The sequence below is a fragment of the Filicampus tigris genome, chromosome 2 (assembly GCF_054856515.1).
Source record: "Filicampus tigris isolate MCC_2025a chromosome 2, RoL_Ftig_1.0, whole genome shotgun sequence".
Taxonomy (NCBI): domain Eukaryota; kingdom Metazoa; phylum Chordata; class Actinopteri; order Syngnathiformes; family Syngnathidae; genus Filicampus; species Filicampus tigris.
In genome coordinates, this window is record NC_141218.1 from 6,649,283 (window position 1) to 6,670,628 (window position 21,346).

At 39.7% G+C, this 21,346-nt stretch overlaps 1 protein-coding gene across 2 annotated transcripts in view; it reads right to left on the reverse strand.

Annotated features, from left to right (window-relative positions):
- The window catches only part of rbpms (RNA binding protein, mRNA processing factor), a 33,453-nt gene that overhangs the window by 9,394 nt on the left and 2,713 nt on the right, over nucleotides 1–21,346 (reverse strand). For both annotated transcript variants that reach the window (XM_086013423.1, XM_086013413.1), the window contains exons 4-8: nucleotides 9,206–9,283; nucleotides 8,950–8,988; nucleotides 6,763–6,825; nucleotides 4,150–4,300; nucleotides 490–617 (exon numbers count right to left, since the gene is read on the reverse strand). In XM_086013423.1, coding sequence (XP_085869549.1) covers nucleotides 490–617; nucleotides 4,150–4,300; nucleotides 6,763–6,825; nucleotides 8,950–8,988; nucleotides 9,206–9,283 — 459 coding nt within the window. The remainder of the gene's footprint in view (nucleotides 1–489; nucleotides 618–4,149; nucleotides 4,301–6,762; nucleotides 6,826–8,949; nucleotides 8,989–9,205; nucleotides 9,284–21,346) is intronic.

A 21,346-nucleotide genomic window follows, 5' to 3' on the forward strand; every position in this document is an offset into this window, starting at 1 on the left:
AATATGAATCAGAATTCCATGTTTCAACTAGTGGGCCTGCTGGGAACATATTCTTGAAAAAAAATATGTTTGGGTTGATTTCTCCTTTAAGTACTGTAGGTCAGGGTGTGATCGATATATTGAGTCTAAGATGAAGAAAAATAAACGCCTCTGTCAAATAGAGGCCTCCATTTTCTGGGCTCAGCAAAAACTATTCATCGTCCATGTGTGTGAATAATAGCATTTAATACAGTTCTTCCTCTGGGGGGGGGGAAACGGAGCCATCATTCTGAGGGAAGTGTTTATTTGTCCCCGTTTATTTGTTTCACATCGGTTATGTCCATTTGTACAAAGTTTTCCCGTCGCTAGTTCCACCTTCCGCTGGTCCCTTTTGGAGAGTTTTTATGCTGAATAACGAGGAGCGATGTGGGAGGATTGAGGGTGAGGGAAGGGGGCAGATGTGGTGGGTGAGGGGGGTGCGCCGCGGGGGAGGGAGTGCGCCCTGGTTACCTGAGCGTGGAGCGAGGAGGGGTAGGTGAAAGCGGGTGGGAGGGCCGGCGACAGCTCCGCCGGGTACAGCGGGTACGACGCCCACACGTCTGGGCTGCCGGGATAGAGAGCGGGCACTGTGAGCTCATCTGTGGAAAGAAGAAGACCAGGCGTGGAGTGAGGCCGCTGACGAGGGGAGGCGTCAAGGGTCCCCAAGGTGATCTGCGGTGAAGCGAGGGGGAGTGGAGCGCCCCAAATGGACTCCTCGGCTGTCATTGAGTCCGACCGTACGACAAGTTTGGACCGTTTTATATTTTTTGACAGTTACGGCAAAAAAAAAAAAAAAAAAAAAAAAAAAATGGCCGTCATCAAAGGCAAAGAAAGTTGCAAGTTCTCGTTTTAAACTTTGTATGATTTTCACGTTAGACAAGTAACAGCGCTTGATAATTAAGAAAAAAAATGTGTGGCGTCATTTGTCATTAAAGCGGAAGTCAACCCAAACATATTTTTTTCAAGAATATGTTCCCAGCAGGCCCACTAGTTGAAACACGGCATTCTGATTAATTTTACGGAATATAAGTTAAGCAGCAAAATGCACTCGTTTTTAGCCATTTTGTCTTCCGTCGACTGAAAATGACATCACAACTGCTCACAACGACCAATCACGGCTGACCTGTTTTCTGAATCTGAGCCGTGATTGGTCGTTGTGAACACTTGTGATGTCATTTTCAGTCGACAGAGGACAAAATGGCCGCCCCCGGAGATGGCTAAAAACGAGTGGATTAATACTTGTTATTATTTATCAGAATGCCCTGTTTCAACTAGCTTGCATAGAACATATACTAAAAATGTTTGCATTGACACACCCTTTATAGTCAAAAGAAATTTGCAACAATTTTATTGTTTTCATGTTTGATTTGATTTTTCACTTTTGACTGTTATGGAAAAAAACTCTGCAATCTGTCTTAAAAGATAAAAAAAAAACACACAAAAAAAACACGCACGATTTCTTGTTTTCATATTTTACTGTGAATGGTTGTTCATGTATTTCCCCCTTTTTTTTTTTTTTTTTTACAAATTCTATTATTTCTAAAAAGTCATCAACTTTTTTTGACAATTTTGATCATTCCAAAAGAAATGTGTGATGCCACAACAACCCTCCCTTTATATTTTTTCTTCCACTTTTCTTACAGATATGTTTATTCTTACAGTTAAACTAAGAATGCCAAAGTTTACGTTTTACGTAACACTAAAAAAAAAATGAAACGGATTTACTTTCTTTGAACCTTGGTCGCATCGCAGCTGTTTTCAAGTTATTGTTGAATATAAAAAAAAAAAAGTTGTTGAATCGTCATGGTGCTAGAATTTTTTTGTAATTATGAAAAGGGTAAAAAGAACTGCCTTTCAGCATTTGCATTCTTAGCAGTCACACATGTATAAAAAATAAGTGTCACAGATATTTTTCCCATAGCTTTCAAATGTGTAAAGGCAAGTTAACCACTTTTACTCGCCAAACGTAAACATCATACAGGTGTAAAAAGACATTTTGCATCCCATTACAGGAATAAGTCACAGAGAGTACCGTAAACTGGCTTAAACGTGACATAAGTAGTCAAAAAAAAAAAAAAAAAAAAAATCAGAATCTAAAATTAGCTCCACTATCACTGCTTGTTTGTTTGATTGACAACCAGCCTCTTGACTTCCAAGTGATTATACTGCGAGGCGGTCCGATTACTGCGAGGAGTCCATAAAAAAGAGCTGGTGAGTGAAAAAGAGAGGTGACGGTGCACAGTGGAAATCAAGGAAAAGAGTACTTTTTTTGCAAAGCCAGCATAATCAAACAAACAACATCTGATCACAAAATGGTCGCCGTTTCTCCGAGAGTGATGACATCATCGTGTCAGTGATGGCTTCCTTATTCCACCCCCCACGCACACACCCTTTCTCTGGCACCACATTTTTCAGATAAGAGCATTTGTTTGCTCATTGGGGAAGAATGCAGCAAAGAGTGATTGCAGCACGGCTGCGGAATCCGGAAGCTTCTGGGGAAATGTTGAACTTTCGGGGCTATCGCACTACAAACACACCTGGCTCACCCGCAACTCAAATACAGCAGAGAATTCTAATGTAAGGGGAAAATATTCGAAATAATAACTGGTGAAACACTTCTTAACTTGTTTGACTGTTATTTATATTTTGCTATGTCAAACAGTTGTTATATGGTGCTACACGATTGGTCTGGAATGTTAAGACAGCATGATTTATTGTTGTTGTTGTTTTTACATTGTGATGGCCTGTTTGCTTCGTGACTCAATAATTACGTCATTTTTTCTTGAATGTCAAGCCCGTAAAATTATCATTTTTTTCTTGGGAGGGTTGTGGGGGGGGTGGGGGTGGGGGGATTAGGGGTTAACATTGTTTTAGTGTAGTGGCCAACAGCAAGTTTTAATCAGTCTTTCCCTAAAAATATTTTTGACACTGATATCAAAAATGTCTTTCGTTTTTTCTAGCACATCAAGTTTTTGTTATTAAGTTTGAGCTATAAAAGTTTAAACAATGCAGATTTTACCATACATCAGGTGTTTAAGGTGTTCTTAAAGCGGAAGTCAACTCAAACATATTTTCTTTCAAGAATATATTCCATGCAGGCCCACTAGTTGAAACAGGGCATTCTGAGAAATATTGCGTTTGTGGAATAAGAGTTAATCCACCTGTTTTTAGCCATCTCTGAGCCATTTTGTAACTTCTTCCGTCGACTGAAATTGACATCACAACTACTCAGGGCTCAGGTAACACCCAATCACGGCTGACCTGTTTTCTGAAGATGAGCCTTGATTGGTCGTTACCCGAGTATTTGTGATGTCATTTTCAGTCGACAGAAATGACAAAATGGCCGCCCAATGAGATGGTTAAAAATGGGTGGATTTTGCTGCTTAACTCGTATTGCACAAACACACTATTAATCAGAATGCCGTGTTTCAACTTGTGGGACCGCTGGGAACATATTCTTGAAAAAAATATGTTTGGGATGACTTCCGCTTTAATTACTGTACATTCGGGCACAACACTTTCCTGGCCTGAGCATCTGGCTCATCCATGTATAGTCAAACATACGTCAAGCCAACAACCTCCTCTTCCTCCAACTCATCAAACACCTGGATCGCCTCAGATAAATTTGAAATATTGCTTTCCGAGACGAGCGACTGGTTTTGTACAATTTTCATGTTGCGTACTGCCGTCTTCTTCCTGACGTGACGTTTCACTTCCTGGTTGTCGTCGCCAGGATCTTACTTCGGAAAAATAATTACTTTGTCCAATATACGAAATAGAAATGATTTTTTTTCATGCTTTATTTTTTGTATGATGTTTAGTTACTTTACTTAGACTTCATTTGGCATTTTCTGAAATTGCTTGACACTTGAGCTTTAAAGGTAAGAAATGTCACACTCAGCTCACACTATGACGATGCCTTTTTTACAGATTTTTTTTTTTAATCACTTTTATATGATACTATTTACAATTATTTTCGCACTCTGTGACTGTAAAAGCCTGAACAGTTAATAAAGTTTTTACGACGGCGACAGTGTGGCCCTGGGACTGACTCATTCCCTTATTTCCTATGGGAAAAATAAAAGGCGAACAAATTGTTGTCAACTTGAGCGGTTCCACTGCAGTACTCACACGGGTCTCTGCTAATGAACTGTGGGCCGGGGCTCTGCTGGGATGAAGGGGGGTTGGGGGTGCCAACCAGCTTGTTCTTGGCCATCTTGGTGTTGGCCTTGGCGAACTCCAGCCGCAGGGTCTGCGGGATCTCGGGATCAAACCGGACCCCCTGAGACAAAATAGGGAGATTTGTTTTTTGGGGTAAATAAATAAATAAATAAATAAATATAAATAAATATAATATAATATAATATAATATATATATATCAAATATATATATATAAATAAAAAGAGAAAAAATATATATATATATATATATATTATATATATATATATATATATATATATATATATATATAAAATCATATTTCCAATAATGGAAATGACAATCAGTTCCAACCTCTCCCCCCCCCCAAAAAAAAAAAAACATTTTGTAATATTTCTTTCTTTCTTTATTTTTTTTTAAGATGAAAGATACCTCTTATATTACGTTTTATAAAAACATAATACTACCATAATTAAATATAATTTAAAACAATGAAATGGTTTGTGAATAATGGTGGCATGTTACACATTCCAAGCATGCAGAGATTAGGCACACTTTGTTCCACCAGCTACTTTTCTTAGGTTATAAATAAATGTGAGCGCCTTCAAGTAGCGATGAAGCGCCAACGAATTTAGACAACTGAGGCAAGAGTTTTCGTGGAGGTCTTTGACATTTCTATTTTTCGCACGCCTTGTTTGTTGATCAGGTGTCCGACAAAAGCTTTCATGTATCTTTTATCATTCTGTGTTACTCACAAGGTAGAATTTTATAGGGGAGAAAGAAATCTTGGGCGGGGTGCGCCAGTTATAAATGGCCCAGTTGTGGATTTGCCTGATATTCCGTTTCGGCGGACGTGATGATGGCTGACAAATGAAAATTGGAACGTGATGTGACCAGCATACCGCATGATGTCATTCAAATGGTCTTCGTTGTTTTTTCAGCTCATTTAGAAAAGTGTGATAGTTCACTGTATTTTTTACTTTTTACAATGCTAAAAAGTAGGCTGGATGGATGTAATGTTACACCTGAGTTCTTTTGCATTTTACAAGTAATAGTTCCTTTTTTTTTTTTTTTCTTTTACACTTGTCACAGTTTAGAATGCCCCCAAAAAATAAAATCAACATGAGATCTTACCATCAAACCTTTGTAATTCAGATTTAATGTTAAAAGAAAGTGTTTAATCTTCTTTTTTCTTTTACCTGAAATAGTTTTTTGCTTTTTTTAACACTGTGTGACAGCTAAAAATCCTCCTCATGCGGGAGCCTGGCAGCTTTCTGATGCCTGATACGCATCAAAAAGCAAGGAAAATATGTAAATCTTTTTTTCTGAGGAAACAATAGTCGAGACTGTTTGTGTGCGTCCCGGGGGTCGGCATCTGCATACTGAAATACGGACGAGTTTTTTTTTGCCGTTATTATTCTGAAGAAGCAAACATGCCAGAAACAACAGGAGGTGCAGTTAAAAGGAAATACAGCGGGACCCTCCCAAAGTCGAACAAATTGGTCTTTTTAAAAAAAAGACATCGCTGTAATCGCGAGAGTTCAACATCAGCGCTCATATCGTACTCAAGCCTGCCATTAAAAGTTTGCTTTGCTTTTTCATTGCCGTTTTTTCATGTCACACGACAACCGTACGGACAAATTACAAAGGCGCAAGGGGAAAGGGCACTTTGCTCATCCCACTTCACTTTATCATTTCAAGTGTTCAATAAGTAACTTTTGCTAGCAGAGCGTCCACATGTTTCGCACAAAAAAAATGTACTCTTATACTCTTTATACTCTTTTCATCATGCACAAAAGGTGGGAGGACATTAATTCCAGCACTGCCCATGCATGTGTGTGGCTCGCGAGTGAACGAGGACCGTGTCTGCTGCACTTCCTGATACACTCGTTCTCCAAAGTGTATTTGTGCCATCAAAAGACCGGCGCAAGCTACACACTAAATGGTTTCTAACGTTATTACAGTTAATGTACATGAAAAATAATGTCATCAAATTAATCATAGAACAATATTATGTAACGTTTTTACTTCAGCAATTGGCGCACATATGTGAACTATTCCTTTAAATTGGAATCGCAAAGTTGAGTTGTAAGATGCATCCTCCTCATCTCATTTGGCATACTTAGCGAGTGTCACCTGCATGTTGACAACATTTCTTTTTTAGCATGAGAAAAGATGGGAACGAAATCACTTTTCATAATGACTGACTGTTTCAAGAAATAGCTTTCCAATATAGTCAGAGCATGATTATCTTATGAAGGCAGATTTGGAAAACAGTCCTGTGAGAAATTTGGGGCGGGGTATCAAATGTGTGTGAGAAGATGACGTTGTTTTTTTTGTTTTTTTTTTAAGATCTCCTGGAAAGCCTTTCATCAAGGCTGTTAGGTCAATTGTGAAATAACGAGCTCCGAAGTAAGCCCGAGATCAATATTTTGTATTTGCGTGCGGAACGAGAGCTTACTTTGGTGGCTGACCTTGCCCCGCTTTTGCTGGCAGTAAACGCGCGTGCGCGATCTGCAGATGCTTTTTGTCTTGGCTGCACTTTGCATGTGATGGGATGCTGGTGGAGAGGGCGTGACACTTACGTTCAAGGCATTCTTAGCAGCCTCCGCCTCTGATCGACTGTCAAAGCTGACAAAGCCCACCGGCTGGGGAGGAAAGAAACACGGTTTAGGGCAAAAAAAAAATAAAAAATAAAAAAAAAAACTGACTCGGCAGTCCTGTCTGAGTGGCAAAGACATGTTCCTTGTAAGGAAAAAAACAACAACAACAAAAAATTCAACCCCCACCTTGTTTGATTGTATTCTCTTCAGTGCTCTAGTCTGTTTACGAAACTGAGGGAAAGAGTGGACAAAAGCCCTTCGGCTCCGGAGGGAAGGCTTTTATTGAAAACCGCCATGAACGTTGTGATTGCAGTTTGGATGTTGTTGTTTTTTTATGTACGTTTTCCCCTCTTATGTACTTAGCTCTGTAAAAACAAAAATCATAATGAACCCCCCCATCCCATTTAGTCATATTCTTCACTTTGGCTCTCAAGCCTGTTTATGAATCTGAGGGAAAGGCAGAGCTCATCCCTCCGCTCCCCTTTTGCCCAAATATGGAAGCGGTGTGAGAGACAGGACCGAGATGAAAATTAGTGGCAGGAAAAAAAATAAAAAAATAAGGGTTGAAATTCGATTTTTGCATCTTGTCTGAGCAGCCAAGAAGAGCACGGGGAGAGAGAGACAACAATTGGGGCTGTTATTATTCGACGGGTATGAAGGGAAATGAAAACATCCCGTGGGGTTGATCTGTTGTAAGCGATCTGAAAAAACAGGGGTTATGGGAATTCTGAACAAGGGGGAGGACTTGAAAAACAGAGAGAGAGAGAGAGAGAGAGAGAGAGAGGGAGAGAGAGAGAGAGAAAAAGCAAAACAGGAACATATAAATAGAAAGGGCCTGAGATGGGCCTCTTGCTTTATAAGGAAATGACTCTCCACTGGCGGCATGGATACGGAGCGCCTTTCATCCGAGTTGTCTTTCCTTCAAGTACGCTGCAAATATTCAAATCTAACCCAGATGAAATATCTCAAATCAAGGCAAAGTATGCTTGCTCTGTCTGCCAAAGCATTTCTTCATAACAGGCACTTTTAGTGGAAGAGCGTTTCACTTGCTTCAGGCACTTTCCCTTATAAACCTTGACAAGGTGTTACAATCTAAGTTGAGCTTAAAATAGGAAATATCAGCGAGCTTTTTTACGACTATCATTTTTTTTCTTAAACTCCAACCTCGGTAGAACAGGTTTAAGAAATGTCTTGATCATCTTCCGCGTATGACAAATAATACATTAAAAATATTCACTGGCCATGGCCCACCGATGTGGAACATTCTGGGTAGGATGGTTTTGTATTGTCTGATTGGCTAGTGGAAATAAAAGTGGTCTTTTCATCCCTTGTAAATGTTCTGCACTCCTGTTTCCACATGTTCAGTAGAATAACGCGTTTTAGGGCTATTTTGTCCAAATGTCCTTCAAAGATGTACTTGTTTTAGAGATTTTCACCAAGGGCTACTGAATTTGAGCCACTAGCCAGAAGGGTGACTCTAAACTGCGAAACGTTTTCGTTTTCATCGTGTGGGGGCGGAGCATGGCAGCGAAGTTGGATGACTCGCCATAAAACACAAATTGGGTCAATTTGACCCACTTTCTTGCATTGTTTTGTACAAAACAGCCCATTTTGGGGGTTGTTTTGTAGAAAACTACCAAGTTGGGCTAAATTCACCCAAGTTGTGGATCAGTCCATTTTTTACTCAAAATTGTGTTATTTTTAACCCAACTGTTTTTAGAGTGTATCATGAGTTAGACCCACAAAAAAAGTCTCAAGAAGCCATGCCTGAAAAGACAGGCAGTCTGCCATTTTGGAATGAATCAGACAATTTAGGATCAACTTGTTCATTTCCAGTCATTTTGTTTATTTAATTATTTATTTATTTACTTACTTATTTATGAAAATTCACTTTGCAACATTAAATTTGGCAGGTATGTCTATCATGCGTAGACCCACAAAAAAGTCTCAAGAAGCCATGCCTGAAAAGATCCAGGAAGTCTGACATTTTGGAATGAAGAAGTCATTTTATGTTCATTTTAGCCATTTTCAGCAGTCCTTCAAAGATCAACCCCCCCAGAGATTGTTTCCGATTGCTCCTAAATTTTAACCATGTCCACTAGACGGATGGATGGCACCACATTGCGTAACATTAGAATTCTCATCATTGCATTATGTTTCCAAGCCTACCTGTTTGGAGGTAAGCTTTATCAAGGAACCTTCATAGCCCTGAAACAAAGAAGACGACAATATCAGGATTGCAATTGTTGCAAATTGTCAGTCGCGATTGAACCTCGGCTCTAGAAAGCCAGACACTTGAACCTTGGGCGACTTTCCGTTGCCGTTTATTTCATCACTATTAATGGCTGCTACGATTGACGGCTGGAAAGAACAGCCGCTAAGAATAGCCCTCACTCATTCACGCACTGGAAACATCCAAACATACCTTAAATGGTCTGAAGAGGAGATAGAGCTCCCGCGGCTTGATATCCAGTGGCAGCCCGCTGACAAAGAGCGTTCGGACCTGCGGAGAACACCAAACACATCACATACACTTCATTAACTTGTAGACTCTCTTTGGGTTTGTTTTCCTCATTTGAACTTTTCAACTTGGGCTGCTGCTGACTGCCAGGGAATTTCAATGTATAGCGTCTGGCTGAACAGAAAGGGAAGCGTTCCCGTGAAGGCAGAGAAAAAGGAAAGGAAATCCAAGTGGTGAATCGAGAAAACGAGAACATCGCGTAGGGCTGTTTTGTCGTAGACGTCTTGGCCGATCGATTAATCGAGTGGACGACTAATAATGCACACTGCCCACACAAGCAGTTGTGGCATCTGTAAAGCTGAAGCATTCCTTTGGGTTTGAAGAGAAAAGAATTTGGTGGCAAACATGTACCATAAAGGTCACCAACCACCACCAGATAGCCCCCGCGGACCGTATGAGTTCTAAAAATAGCTCAGCAGTGATGGGGCATTGTGATTTTCTAGGGACCTTGTCCAAGTGATCATTTGAAAATGTAAACACTGACAGAGATTTATAGAAATAGTGTTGCACATTGATATTTAGCCGATTCCTAAATATTGTGAGGAATCATTAACATTATCAGAGTCTCCACATAAATGAATATCATTAATTATTCATAAAAACATATGACAACATTATTGAAGATAATTTGAGCAAATTTGTTATTTCACAACTGTGTATCCAAATGGTCGCCCTTCGCATTCATCTGTGGCCATGAAGTAGCTCTCAATTTCAAAAACATTGGAGACCCCTGACACAGGCACGCACACGCACACACACATTCTGTACATAGTGTAAATACCATTTCCTTATCCTTTACTTCCTGTACAGTACACGAGTGTGGTAAACTATAAATGAGAACTTGGGATGACTTTTTCCCCCCAAGTGTAAATGTGACATTTTTCCACAAAAGACTTTTTCTTTGAAAGATTGAACTTCTTTCTTTAAAAAAAAAAAAAAAAAAAACTTTCAGGATTACATTCATTTGCATTCTTATTTTTCCAATTCTTAAGAGAACGTTTTATCGGGGGGGACAACCTTGTGACAATAAATTTTTATAATATTTATATTATATCATATATTTGTAATATTTTCTCCCAACAACATATATGACTCTTTTCCGCTGAAAAGATTGTTGCAATTTTACAAGCACAAAGCTATTTTCTAAAGATAATCTTAAGAGAATTAAATCCATTTTTCCAGGAAGAAATGGAGTTTCTTAAAGCGGAAGTAAACCGAAACGTTCTATGCAAGCCCACCAATTGAAACAAGGCATTCTGATAAATATTGCGTTTGTGGAATAAGTGTTAATCTACTAGTTTTTAGCCATCGCTAGGGGCGGCCATTTTGTCTTCTGTCAAATGAAAATGACATCACGACAGCTCACAACGACCAATCACGGCTCAGATTGAGAAAACAGGTCAGCCGTGATTGGTCGTTGTGAGCAGTGATGTCATTTTCAGTCGACAGAAGAAAAAATGGCCGCCCCTAGAGATGGCTAAAAACGAGTGCATTTTGCTGCTTAACTTATATTCTGTAAAATTAATCAGAATGCCGTGTTTCAACTAGTGGGCCTGCTGGGAACATATTCTTGAAAAAAAATACGTTTGGGTTGACTTCCGCTTCAACGTTTTTTTGATCAATTAATAACTAATTATTATATGTGTCCATGTCGGTGGCAAGCTCCATAGTTGCTCAAGTGGGCCATGATTGGATTTTGCGTAAAAGCGGCGAGATTCCAAGCTGAGGGGACAAAGGAAGCGCTGAACTAACACTCCACCTCATTCCCACATGTAACCCGATCCACACTACTGATGCCAAAGTAGAGAGAGCAGCACACAAACAAAGGAGCTTAGCAACCAGGGGTGGGGGGCGAGGGGGCGCATAGTGGTGGGAGGGTTGCGCCGGACCGAGGCACCGTGCCAAACATCACCTTGGTCACCTTTGCTCTTATCTTAGCGGAGCGAGACTCCGCGGGGCCGCAAGTGGGTTTCCCGTCTCTGCCGGGTCTGCTTTAATAACGTCAACGCACGGGCTCACAGCACTCAATCTCAAGACAAAAAAAAAACTAAAAAATACAAATCAATCATACGGGCAAAAGCCTAAATCTTACTAAAAGTCATTTTAGATAAATGGGACAATCCCCCCCCAAAAAAATACTGTACTCTTTTATTTTGTAATCTTACAAGAATAGTTGATTTTTTTCAAGAACAAAATCATAATCCCAAAATAAAGTCGCTTTTTTCTATGGAAAAAATCTTAGGAAAATGTTTGGGTTTTTTTTTTCACGAACAATGACGTAAGATTACATTACCAAAAAAGTTGTAAAAGTAGCGTTTTTTTTTTTTTTTTAATCATTAGCGTACATTTGGGGGGAATTAAGTTGCAATTGTTGAAAAAAAAAGATTAAAAAGATGTAGAGTTGAACGTCCCTTTTTATGAATTGTGGTTGCGCACAAAATTTCCGTAGAAAAATTACCTCTATTATTAAGATACAAACGGTCTTGCCATGGATGAGCGGATGGATCTACGCTGTGTTTCTTCTTTCTACATTGGCAACGTGCATAACGCATTGCTGAAAACTTTATTTTAAAAAAAAAAAAAAAAAAAAAGGAAAAAAAAGCAATGCTGTAAACTGAAAATTAGTTGAATCCCTCCGTGGCGTAAGGCAAAATGCCGTTGCATATGTATTTATTTACAGTGTGTATGTTATTTACTGAAATGTAGCATCTCTTTAATTAAGACAAATATCTGTCCAAGCAAGTCACGAGGGCCGCTGTTCCACCTACGTCCAATCCATTCACCCAATCAGATTCCAAAAGCAGCCACGTTTTATGAATCAAAGTGGAGGCAGGTCCCATGTTGAAACGTTGAACTTTTACACAAGTAAATCAAAATGCTTAACAGTCACAATGGCTCTTAAGAAAATAGAAAATGGTCAAAATCATTAAAAAAAAATTGTAGTGAATAATCTTTGAAAAGACAATGTGACATCACACTTCATGATTTTTTTTTTTAACAGAAGGACAAGTTTCCCTGGATTGGTATGCCAAAATCAACCAATGATTTCAAAAAGAAACGGCCATAATAAATTTAAAAAACACTTGAATCAGAATTTCCCCGAGCTATTATGGGAGAAGAATATTTTTAATGGAGGACCAACAATAGTCATGTTTTTCTAAATATTGTTTTTCTTTATATTAGTGCGTTTTCACTTATTTCCATATTTCTATATATATTTATTTTTAACGAAACACTGATTTAAAAAAAAAAAAAAAGAAGTATAACTTAGTTTAAGGGCTGGAACGGATTAATTGCATTTCCGTTCATTTAAATGGCAAACATGACCTCGATTTATGATGCTTCAGGTTATAATCAGTCAAGTTTGTAATTTGAGGTTCCGCTGTATTCCGAACAATCGCATCAAATTGTATTTTTGATGCGGGAAAGTTATCATCCCCAGGGAATAAAGTCACATATTTTTTTAAGAAACAAGTTTGGAAGTAAGTCGACTAGAAAAAAAGGTGCCATTATTAAGAGCAATATTTTTGAGAGAAAAAGGGTCAAAGTCGGCTGTCCATTGTAGTACTTTTTTTTTTTTAGGATAAAAATAACTTTACTTGGGGTGGAGTAAGACGTTGTTAAGCCTACAGGGAAAACCAACACACATGAAAGGTATCTCGCTCATCTAACGGATCTTTGGTCTGCGTGACCCTTAAGGCCCGCTCGCAACAAGGAGCCATTCCCGGCGCCGTCCCACTTGATCCACGAGACTTCCTGACGTCAGCTGTTGCACTAGGCAACGGTTCCGCCGTGTGTCCGGTGAGTTTGCGCATTCCCCATGATTCACCGGCAAAATCTCCACGCCGCCGAACATCTGTTGCGGATTACGCCAATCGGCTCTTTGTTGACTCTTTGTTTCGCTTCCTCGTGAGTCAAGACATCGCCATCGTGGGATATTTGAGTCGGTGACCGTGTATAGGCAGGCGGGCAGATTTGCATCAAAAAGTCAGCTGAGGACTCCACAAGCGGCGCAGCAGAGTGTCAGCTCCCCGGCAACGCTACGCCGGGGCCAAAAAACATCCCATCCCACCAAGGGCGCCGGTGACAATGACCGACCCCCCACGTCACTTCAGGAAGCCCAAACTTATTCATTACTTAAGGGTTTTGTCCTAAAATGAATAAAATACTGTATTCTCATGATTCCTTTTTTTTTTTCTTTTTTAAGGACATATTTGTCATGTTTAGCTTTTTTTTTCCTCAAAAGACAGACCCTGAAGGTAACAACTATTTTTCTTAAGAAAATGTGCTTTCTTGTGATTTGTTTTTCTTTTTACAAGTGTCATTCTTTAGAGAATCGTTGCATTGAAAAAGAAGTCATACCTACTTTTGGGAAAAGACTTTTTTTCCCAGAAAAAAATGACTTTACTCTCTTCAAGTTGTGACTTTTTTCCATACGCAAAAATACGATAGGTATAACCTTATACCAGCCATAAAGTTGATTCCCCCCACCCCCCAGGAAAAAAAATTAAGCTTTATTTATTTTAGAAAAACTATTAATTTTGAAAGAAATAGTTTTGGGTTTTTTTTTTGTAAAATGAAGCCACAATTTCACAAAAAAAAAAAAAGCAAATATTCCTGGAAAAATAATGCTCTCATGAAAAGCGTATTTAAAAAAAAAATGTTTTAATGTCACAACTCTCTGTGAGTAAACAATTTTTTTTGAGAAAAATATCAGTAAAATATCGTACTTAAGAATATAAACTTGTATTTTTTTTCTTGAAAATTTACAACTTTTTCCTGGTAGAAAAAGTACCACTTTAACTTTGTAAAAAAAAAAATTGTATTATTAGTAACCAGGAGTACAGTATATTTTTCAGAAAAACAAGTTGCAATCTTGGGAGAATGTCGCATTTTTACAAAAAAAAAATCAAATAAAAATAAAATATTCCTGGAAAAATAAAAAAGCCTAACCCTTGTGGAAAAAAAAGTCCTCATCTGATTTCTTCCTTTCTTCTTTTTTTTGTCCAAGCAACAGTGAGCCTCCCAGTTCCAAATGCCATCAGATCTCATGAAGGACAACATATCACGTTAAAAAAAGAAAAAGTCCCGGCCTTATTAGGACCTGAAATTGTTTTGCTGGGGAAGCTCCAAGGAGGGTGACAACCCATTCCTTCTATTTCCATCACCTCCCATGCGAACAATCGCTTGGAAATCCGAGTGGCGTCCTGGAAAGAGATTTTGTTTGGCCTTGGAATGTCTCATTATAAACTCCGTGTGACTTCCGCACATATTTGCTGACTTTAATTGACTACTTTTGTTTTTTTTTTGGGAGCGGCTCAAATGAGGGACATGACCTTGGTGCGATGGGAGATGATTAGCGTTTCTTTCACCCCCCCCCCCCCCCCCCCCCACATCCTTCCGCCATCCAAACTCCCGTGAATGTGCATGTGTGTGTTCCGTAGCCAAGTTAATGGATAAGAGGACCTTCCAGCCAAATGCGGTTCTAACCTTGACGCAGCCACTACTCTATTGTTGTCATTTTCGCCCCACTGCAAATTTACACTCTGCAAAAAACATTAGCCTATAATAGTCGCTGTTCACGTGCATCATGATGAACACATGATGAATCTAGATAACTACAGTTGCTGATGTTTTGTTGACATTGTCAATCGTCTACATCTACAGGTTGGGTTTTTATTTTTGATCTCATGAAACACTGCCGACTAGTCTTGCTGCTGTTCAGGGTTTAATTGCTATTATTATTCCCCCAATGCATTTCAATGGGTATAAATTGCACACAAATGATGGCTATTTGTGGGCCGGGCTGGTCCCAATCCCCCATGAAAAGCGGGGTTCGATTGTACAGTAAATAAACCAGTTGTTTAAATAGACTGGATAAATTGGTCCATCTTCTGATCTGATTGGTTATCTTTTCTTTTTCTTTTAACTATCTGATCGGCTCCAAAATCCTGATCAGGTAAAGGCTGTTCTCGACTATCTCAACACGTCAACTCTTTGTTGCATGCATTGCTGCCAATTTATCTTGATACACATACATATGTGTGTACATATATATATATATATATATATATATATATATATATATATATATTTTTTTTTTTTTATTATTTTATTTCAAGATAGCATCCCTGCTGTTCATTATATACAAAATGTTTATACATGGACTACTTTTGGATACATGTAGTTTTTGTTACACGCCTGTACTATTTTTGTTATACAGTGGTCCCTCGCTATATCGTGGCTCTAATAAAATAATAATAATAATAATAATATCCATCCTTTATCTATACCGCTTATCCTCACAAGGGTCGCGGGCGTGCTGGAGCCTATCCCAGCTGTCTTCCGGCAGCAGGCGGGGGACACCCTGAATTGGTTGCCAGCCAATCGCAGGTCACACAGAGACAAACAAACATCCGCACTCACAATCACACCTAGGGGCAATTTACAGTGTCCAATCAACTTACCATGCATGTTTTGGGAATGTGGCAGGAAACCGGAGTTCCGGGAGAAAACCCACGCAGGCACGGGGAGAACATGCAAACTCCACACAGGGAGGCCGGGGCCGGGATCGAACCTACGACCTCTGAACTGTGAGGTGGACGTGCTAACCAGTCGACCATTATTATAATAATAATAATAAAAAATATGTATTTTTCTTACTAAAGGTTTGAATTTTGAACCAAAGAAATGTGAGAAAATGTTAATGGTGATGTTTACAGCCTTAAAACATACAATATAGTAATTGTAAAAAAATAAGTTTCCTACTTCACAGATTTGACCTATCGCGGGTTATTTTTGGAATGTAACCCCTGCGATAAACGAGGGACTACTGTTTACACATAGTTCTGCCAGCTAGTCCTGCTGCTGTTTAACATTTCTAGTATATATAGCGTCTATTTTTCATATACATGCATGGTGATGGTGTTTATTTCATTCTCAAATGTTTATATATAAACTATTTATTGACATAGCTTTCTGCCAACTATTCTTGCAGCTGTTCACAATCACATCTGACTTGTGTAGTATCCTGTTGATCTACTATGTACTCATGTAGAGGAGGAATAAAGGACAAACGGTTGTGAACTTTAGCTGTTCAGCATCCCATTGGCATCACTTGAGATTGTGCAGAATGGAACTGCCGCAGAGGTACGGGACCACCATAAACGGATGACTCCGATTATCGTGTAATGGGTCAAGGGTTTGAGTTTCACTTGGGATTTGTAGGGGGCGTGCAGGTCAGAGGTTGGGTAAAGTTGATTGCGGGAGGGCGAGGTCGAGTGCACTCGAGTAGTCACGTTACCCTCGATGTGCTTTCAAGCAACAATTAAAGCGCTGCCGAGCTGTAAATGTTCCAACAGGTTAACCTTTAAAAGTGTCCACTCCCACCGGCCACTCTCGGGTGGACAAACTCTTGCGTTTTTACCCAACAACAGTGGCCCTCGCCATGACCTATAAAAGTGTGACGAAGAGAAAGATCAAAATAAAATAAAAATACATTTCCCGGACATTTCAAATTTCTTTTGAAAGTAAACTGCTTTGCACATTAAAAAAAAAAAAATACTACTTTATCATAATAACATTGCGTTTTTGTTTTGTACAGTTTTGACTTCTTAATAACAAGATTTTAAAATGGTTTAAAATGGCGAAAGGAAGAACTTTTCTTTAAAAAAAAAGAAAAAAAAAAAGCAATAATTTCCTACGTAATTTTTTTAAGCAAAAAAAAACTTTCGGAAAAGTCTCAATCTTGTAACTTGCAAGCTATTTTTTCCCCCAAGAAAAAAAATCGAAACCTTAAAATACCTACAGATAGAGACCGAAAGTGACCGTGAATTGCAAAAATCTGCAAATAATTGACGCTCCCTTCTAACTGCCATGAAAAAAAAGAATTAAAAAAAAAATTAAAATAGATACCAACGGGATGAGGTAAAACAACAACAACAGAATAGGCAGGGATTTCCGTGAATTATGCGGTATAGTTTGAACCCGTGAATAAGTGAATTTGTGAACGCTGAACTACAAATATGCAGGCGTCCACTGTGTAGCTACGTAAATAAAAGTATTGCTCTGGTGCCATCTTGTGGCATCTTGGTGGCCAGGAACTACGTTAATGTAGTTGAGGAGCTTCATTCAAACAAAAATGGTGATTTACGCCATCGTGTGGCATGTATAGTCAATTCTAAACCTTCTGAGAGGGAGTATCAATAACTCATTGATTTTGCAAAGCCAAAACGATGACCCCTTAGTCCAAGATAAGAGCAAACGTAGTCCTTTGGAATTTGTTTGGATTATACAGAGAAAAACAATTTCATGGTTTCTCTAAACCAACCCCAAAAACCTCGGACTTTTGCTTTTTCTTTGTTTTTATTTCGTTTTCCTACACACTCAACATTTATTCCGAGTGCTCGCCAGGTGTGTCGCCGGGAAAATTATTCAATATCACTTAATTGACCTGAAAATTACTGCTAATTGACTACAATAATGTGTGCCAAGAACAAAAGCGACAGGCAGAACAATTAAATTCAGATCTACTTAATCTGTGTATTCACCTGTTGTCATTCATACGACAGAATAAAAACTGTGCTCAACTAAAACGGGCCACATTTGGCACTGAGGAAATATGTCAAATATGCGCTTTTTTTTTTTTAAAGAATTAAGTGAGTTTGGGCGGTTTCCATGTGGACCCCTAAAATTCATTTTCAGCCATGTTGAGGCCCCCCCAAAAATTGATTCAAGCGTCAGAAGAAGATGAAAGAAGAAACAAGGGGATTAAATGGAGGTAGTAGAGCGCCTTATTACTGGAGGAAAGAAAGCATCAGGGGAGGAAATGGCAACGAGAACAAGATAACGCAAGCTGAGGGAAGAAAGCTGGGTGTGGCCGATGGAAGGAAACCAGGGGAAGAGAGATAAGTCACCAACAAAAAAAAAGTCTCAAAAAAAGCCCTTCCCGAAAAAGCACAGGAAGTCTGCCATTTTGCTTTGAAGCGGCCATTTTAAGCTCCTTTGACCATTTGCAGGGGTCTTTCAAAACCAAATTGACTTTTAATTACATTCAAAAAAGGAAACTTCGATGCGATATTACGCAAGTTTTATAACACTCTATTTCAAATAAGTCATGCTAGCAATTTAGCGGCCATAACTAGCTAACTTTGTCTTTTATTGCAGTGCTAATGCTATCTTAATATTGCGAGTGCTACTACTGTATTTTATTGAAGCTGGACAGTGTCCTTCATGACTTAGTCATCATAACCATGCACTTTTATAATGGCATGCCGCCGTTATGAATGGCCATGTTTGGGAACGATGCTCGTGCACGTCTAAAGACTCGAGGTGGAGGATTGGGGAAATGAGGCTAAAATAGCGCCCACATCAAGAGCTAGCCTCATTTTCTAAATTCCTGGTTTATTCACGTAAGTTCCCATTGAAAGTTTCCAACTTTGAAACTTCACAGAATTTTGTAAATTTGTGTGGTAGTTATGTTTAATAGTCATTAGCATTTTCAATTTTTAATTAGTTTGATCCGTCAAACACAAAAATCTAACATTTGTTGATCATGTTGGCCATATCCGGCTGCGCCAACATCTGTGGCTCGTCTTTACTTTTCGATTACGACTTGGTCTGTAAGGCAGGAGACGCTGTCCTCTGCTGGTCAGGGTTAAGGTATTGCACCCTATTACACCATGATATGTTTTTTCACCACTTTACGTGATTTGATATATTTCTACATTTGTTGTCATGCTGAGTAAAATCCGTTTTAAAATGTTACTATGTTCATCTTTTTCGTTTAGTGTACTTCATATGTTAAGAAAATGTAGCATTCTCTAGTTTGTTTGTTTGTATTTCAGTACAGCCGCTTTAAAACAGGCAGTTTAAAAACAATATTTTAAAAATGATCAAGATCAGACGACGTGAAAATACATATCGTGATCATTTTTTTTTTTTTTTTTTTTGCCATATCGCCCACCGTACCATGAGGTATTGTACTTGTCAGGCCCAAGTCGGCGTTTACAGCGTTCTTCTCAGACTCACTGGCCAGCCGCTGGTGACGCTAAGCCTCGTTGTTGTCTTTTCAAATAGCTCTTGTCGCACAGCTGACAAATGGCTCAGATAAGATGACAATTCCCCCGCCGCTTGTATAAATAAACTCCAACCTATCAGACGGCAAAGCAGGAGGGGGAGGCTTGAGGGGGGCGCAAAAGCAGTGAGCTTTTTTGATTGTCTTCATTAGCTGGGCATCGAATGTTTTTTTTTTTTTTCGACCCTCCTTTAACGTTTCATGTCACACAGAGTTAATGTATCAGTTTGCCCTTTTCATGGATAGCAGGACGGCGTGCTACGGACCGCTGGTGGCCTCCCCCGCGCTCCCCCACGTACCAAAAAGGTCACGCCGCCCGATGAGAGCACCCCCAAAGAGACGCGCCACATTCGCTCGAGTCATATCTCTTCGGGGTCTCGCTTGTAAAGATCCGCTTACACGCAGAGTCAACGCGACGTCTCGGCCGGGTGAAACAGTCAAGAATCAATCAGGGAGCGCTTTAATGGTGGACCTCACACATGATGCAGTGGTATGCAAACTTCACATGTTCTGGTTTGCCGTATCAATCGAAATTGCAATACATTTAACATGTACGGTACTCCAAGATACACATGGAAAACTTGTTGACCCCAGCCTAGCTTTGAGGTCCATACAAGGTCTTGTCACCTGGCTAAAAGGAGCACCGTCCTTAGCGGCTGGCGACGTGAAAGCGTCCAGAGCACCTGATAGCTCCTGATTGTGCTAGCTTATCAAACGTCGCTCTCCAGATTAGACGCATACCTCGGCTGCGACAACGCCATGTTTGGCTAGCGCGCCGTTCCGCCACATCGGCGCTTTACTGGTGTGAATCAGTGAGCCATTGCGCTCAGAGCACGTGAGAGTCATACCTCGCAGCTTGTTAAACTTTGCCTCTCAACAGTTATTGACCAGGTTTTACTGCTACGGAAGCAGACGAGGTTGGACAGTGGGTGGTACCATCCTGGGAAGGGTGCTTGGGTGGGGAAAGTCCAGATTTACCAACAATTCATACGATCCTAACCATAAAACATAAACCCTAACCTACTAATACCAACGCTAAACCTAGCATAACCTCTTGGGATGCACTCAGCCTGACATTTAGCATAGCTCATAGGAGCCATGTTAGGCCCGGCAAGCGCATAAGAATTCTTCAAGTCTTAAAAGATTGTTTATGTATTACATACGTTTTTTTGTTGTTGTTTTGTTTTTTTAATTCAGGCATTGAACGGTTTTGGTGGTACTGTGTGTGATGTGCTCCAATAATCTCAAAACAGAGCACCAAAACAAGTCCTCTGAGGGAGAAATGTCACATGATTTCTCAAAAACACGCTCGTGGATATGTGCCGATGTTAGCCGAGTATTTCCGAAAAAGACTTGAGGCAGGAGTGTTGTGATGTCAAGACTTGCTATGGAAATCGGGTCGGACGTATTTGGATTTATTTATCACCGCTTCGTTGTTTGTCAGTCGGGGCGCTTCTTTATATTGGCTCCATTCCGTTCTATGATACAGATCACAGAATCATTGACTCGGGGCGACGTCGGTTTTCCCCCACAAGAAGACTTTTGGTCAGAAATACTGAACACTAGGGATTTCCGATACCACTTTTTCCGATATCAGATCTGTACCAGTGTGAATTTTCACTTGAGTACTCACCAATACCAATACCACGAGTATTTCTGATACACAATATTTCGATTAACACAATGACAGATGTGTCTTTGTGACAAACAAGATGATTCACGGATGTGGAAAACATCCACAGTATAGCACCAACTACTGGCAAGGAAGGACTTGTTCAATGTCAAATTGTATCAGCATCCTTCACGAGTACCCGTAACCTTGAAATAAGGCTGGTATCGGCCTAATACTGATACCTGGTATCAGTACTAGCCCATCCATACTGAATGCGTTTAATATTTAAGATTGTTAGCCCGACCCGTTGTGGACAGTATTATTGGGATAAATCCACTCTTTACACACTTCAGACAGC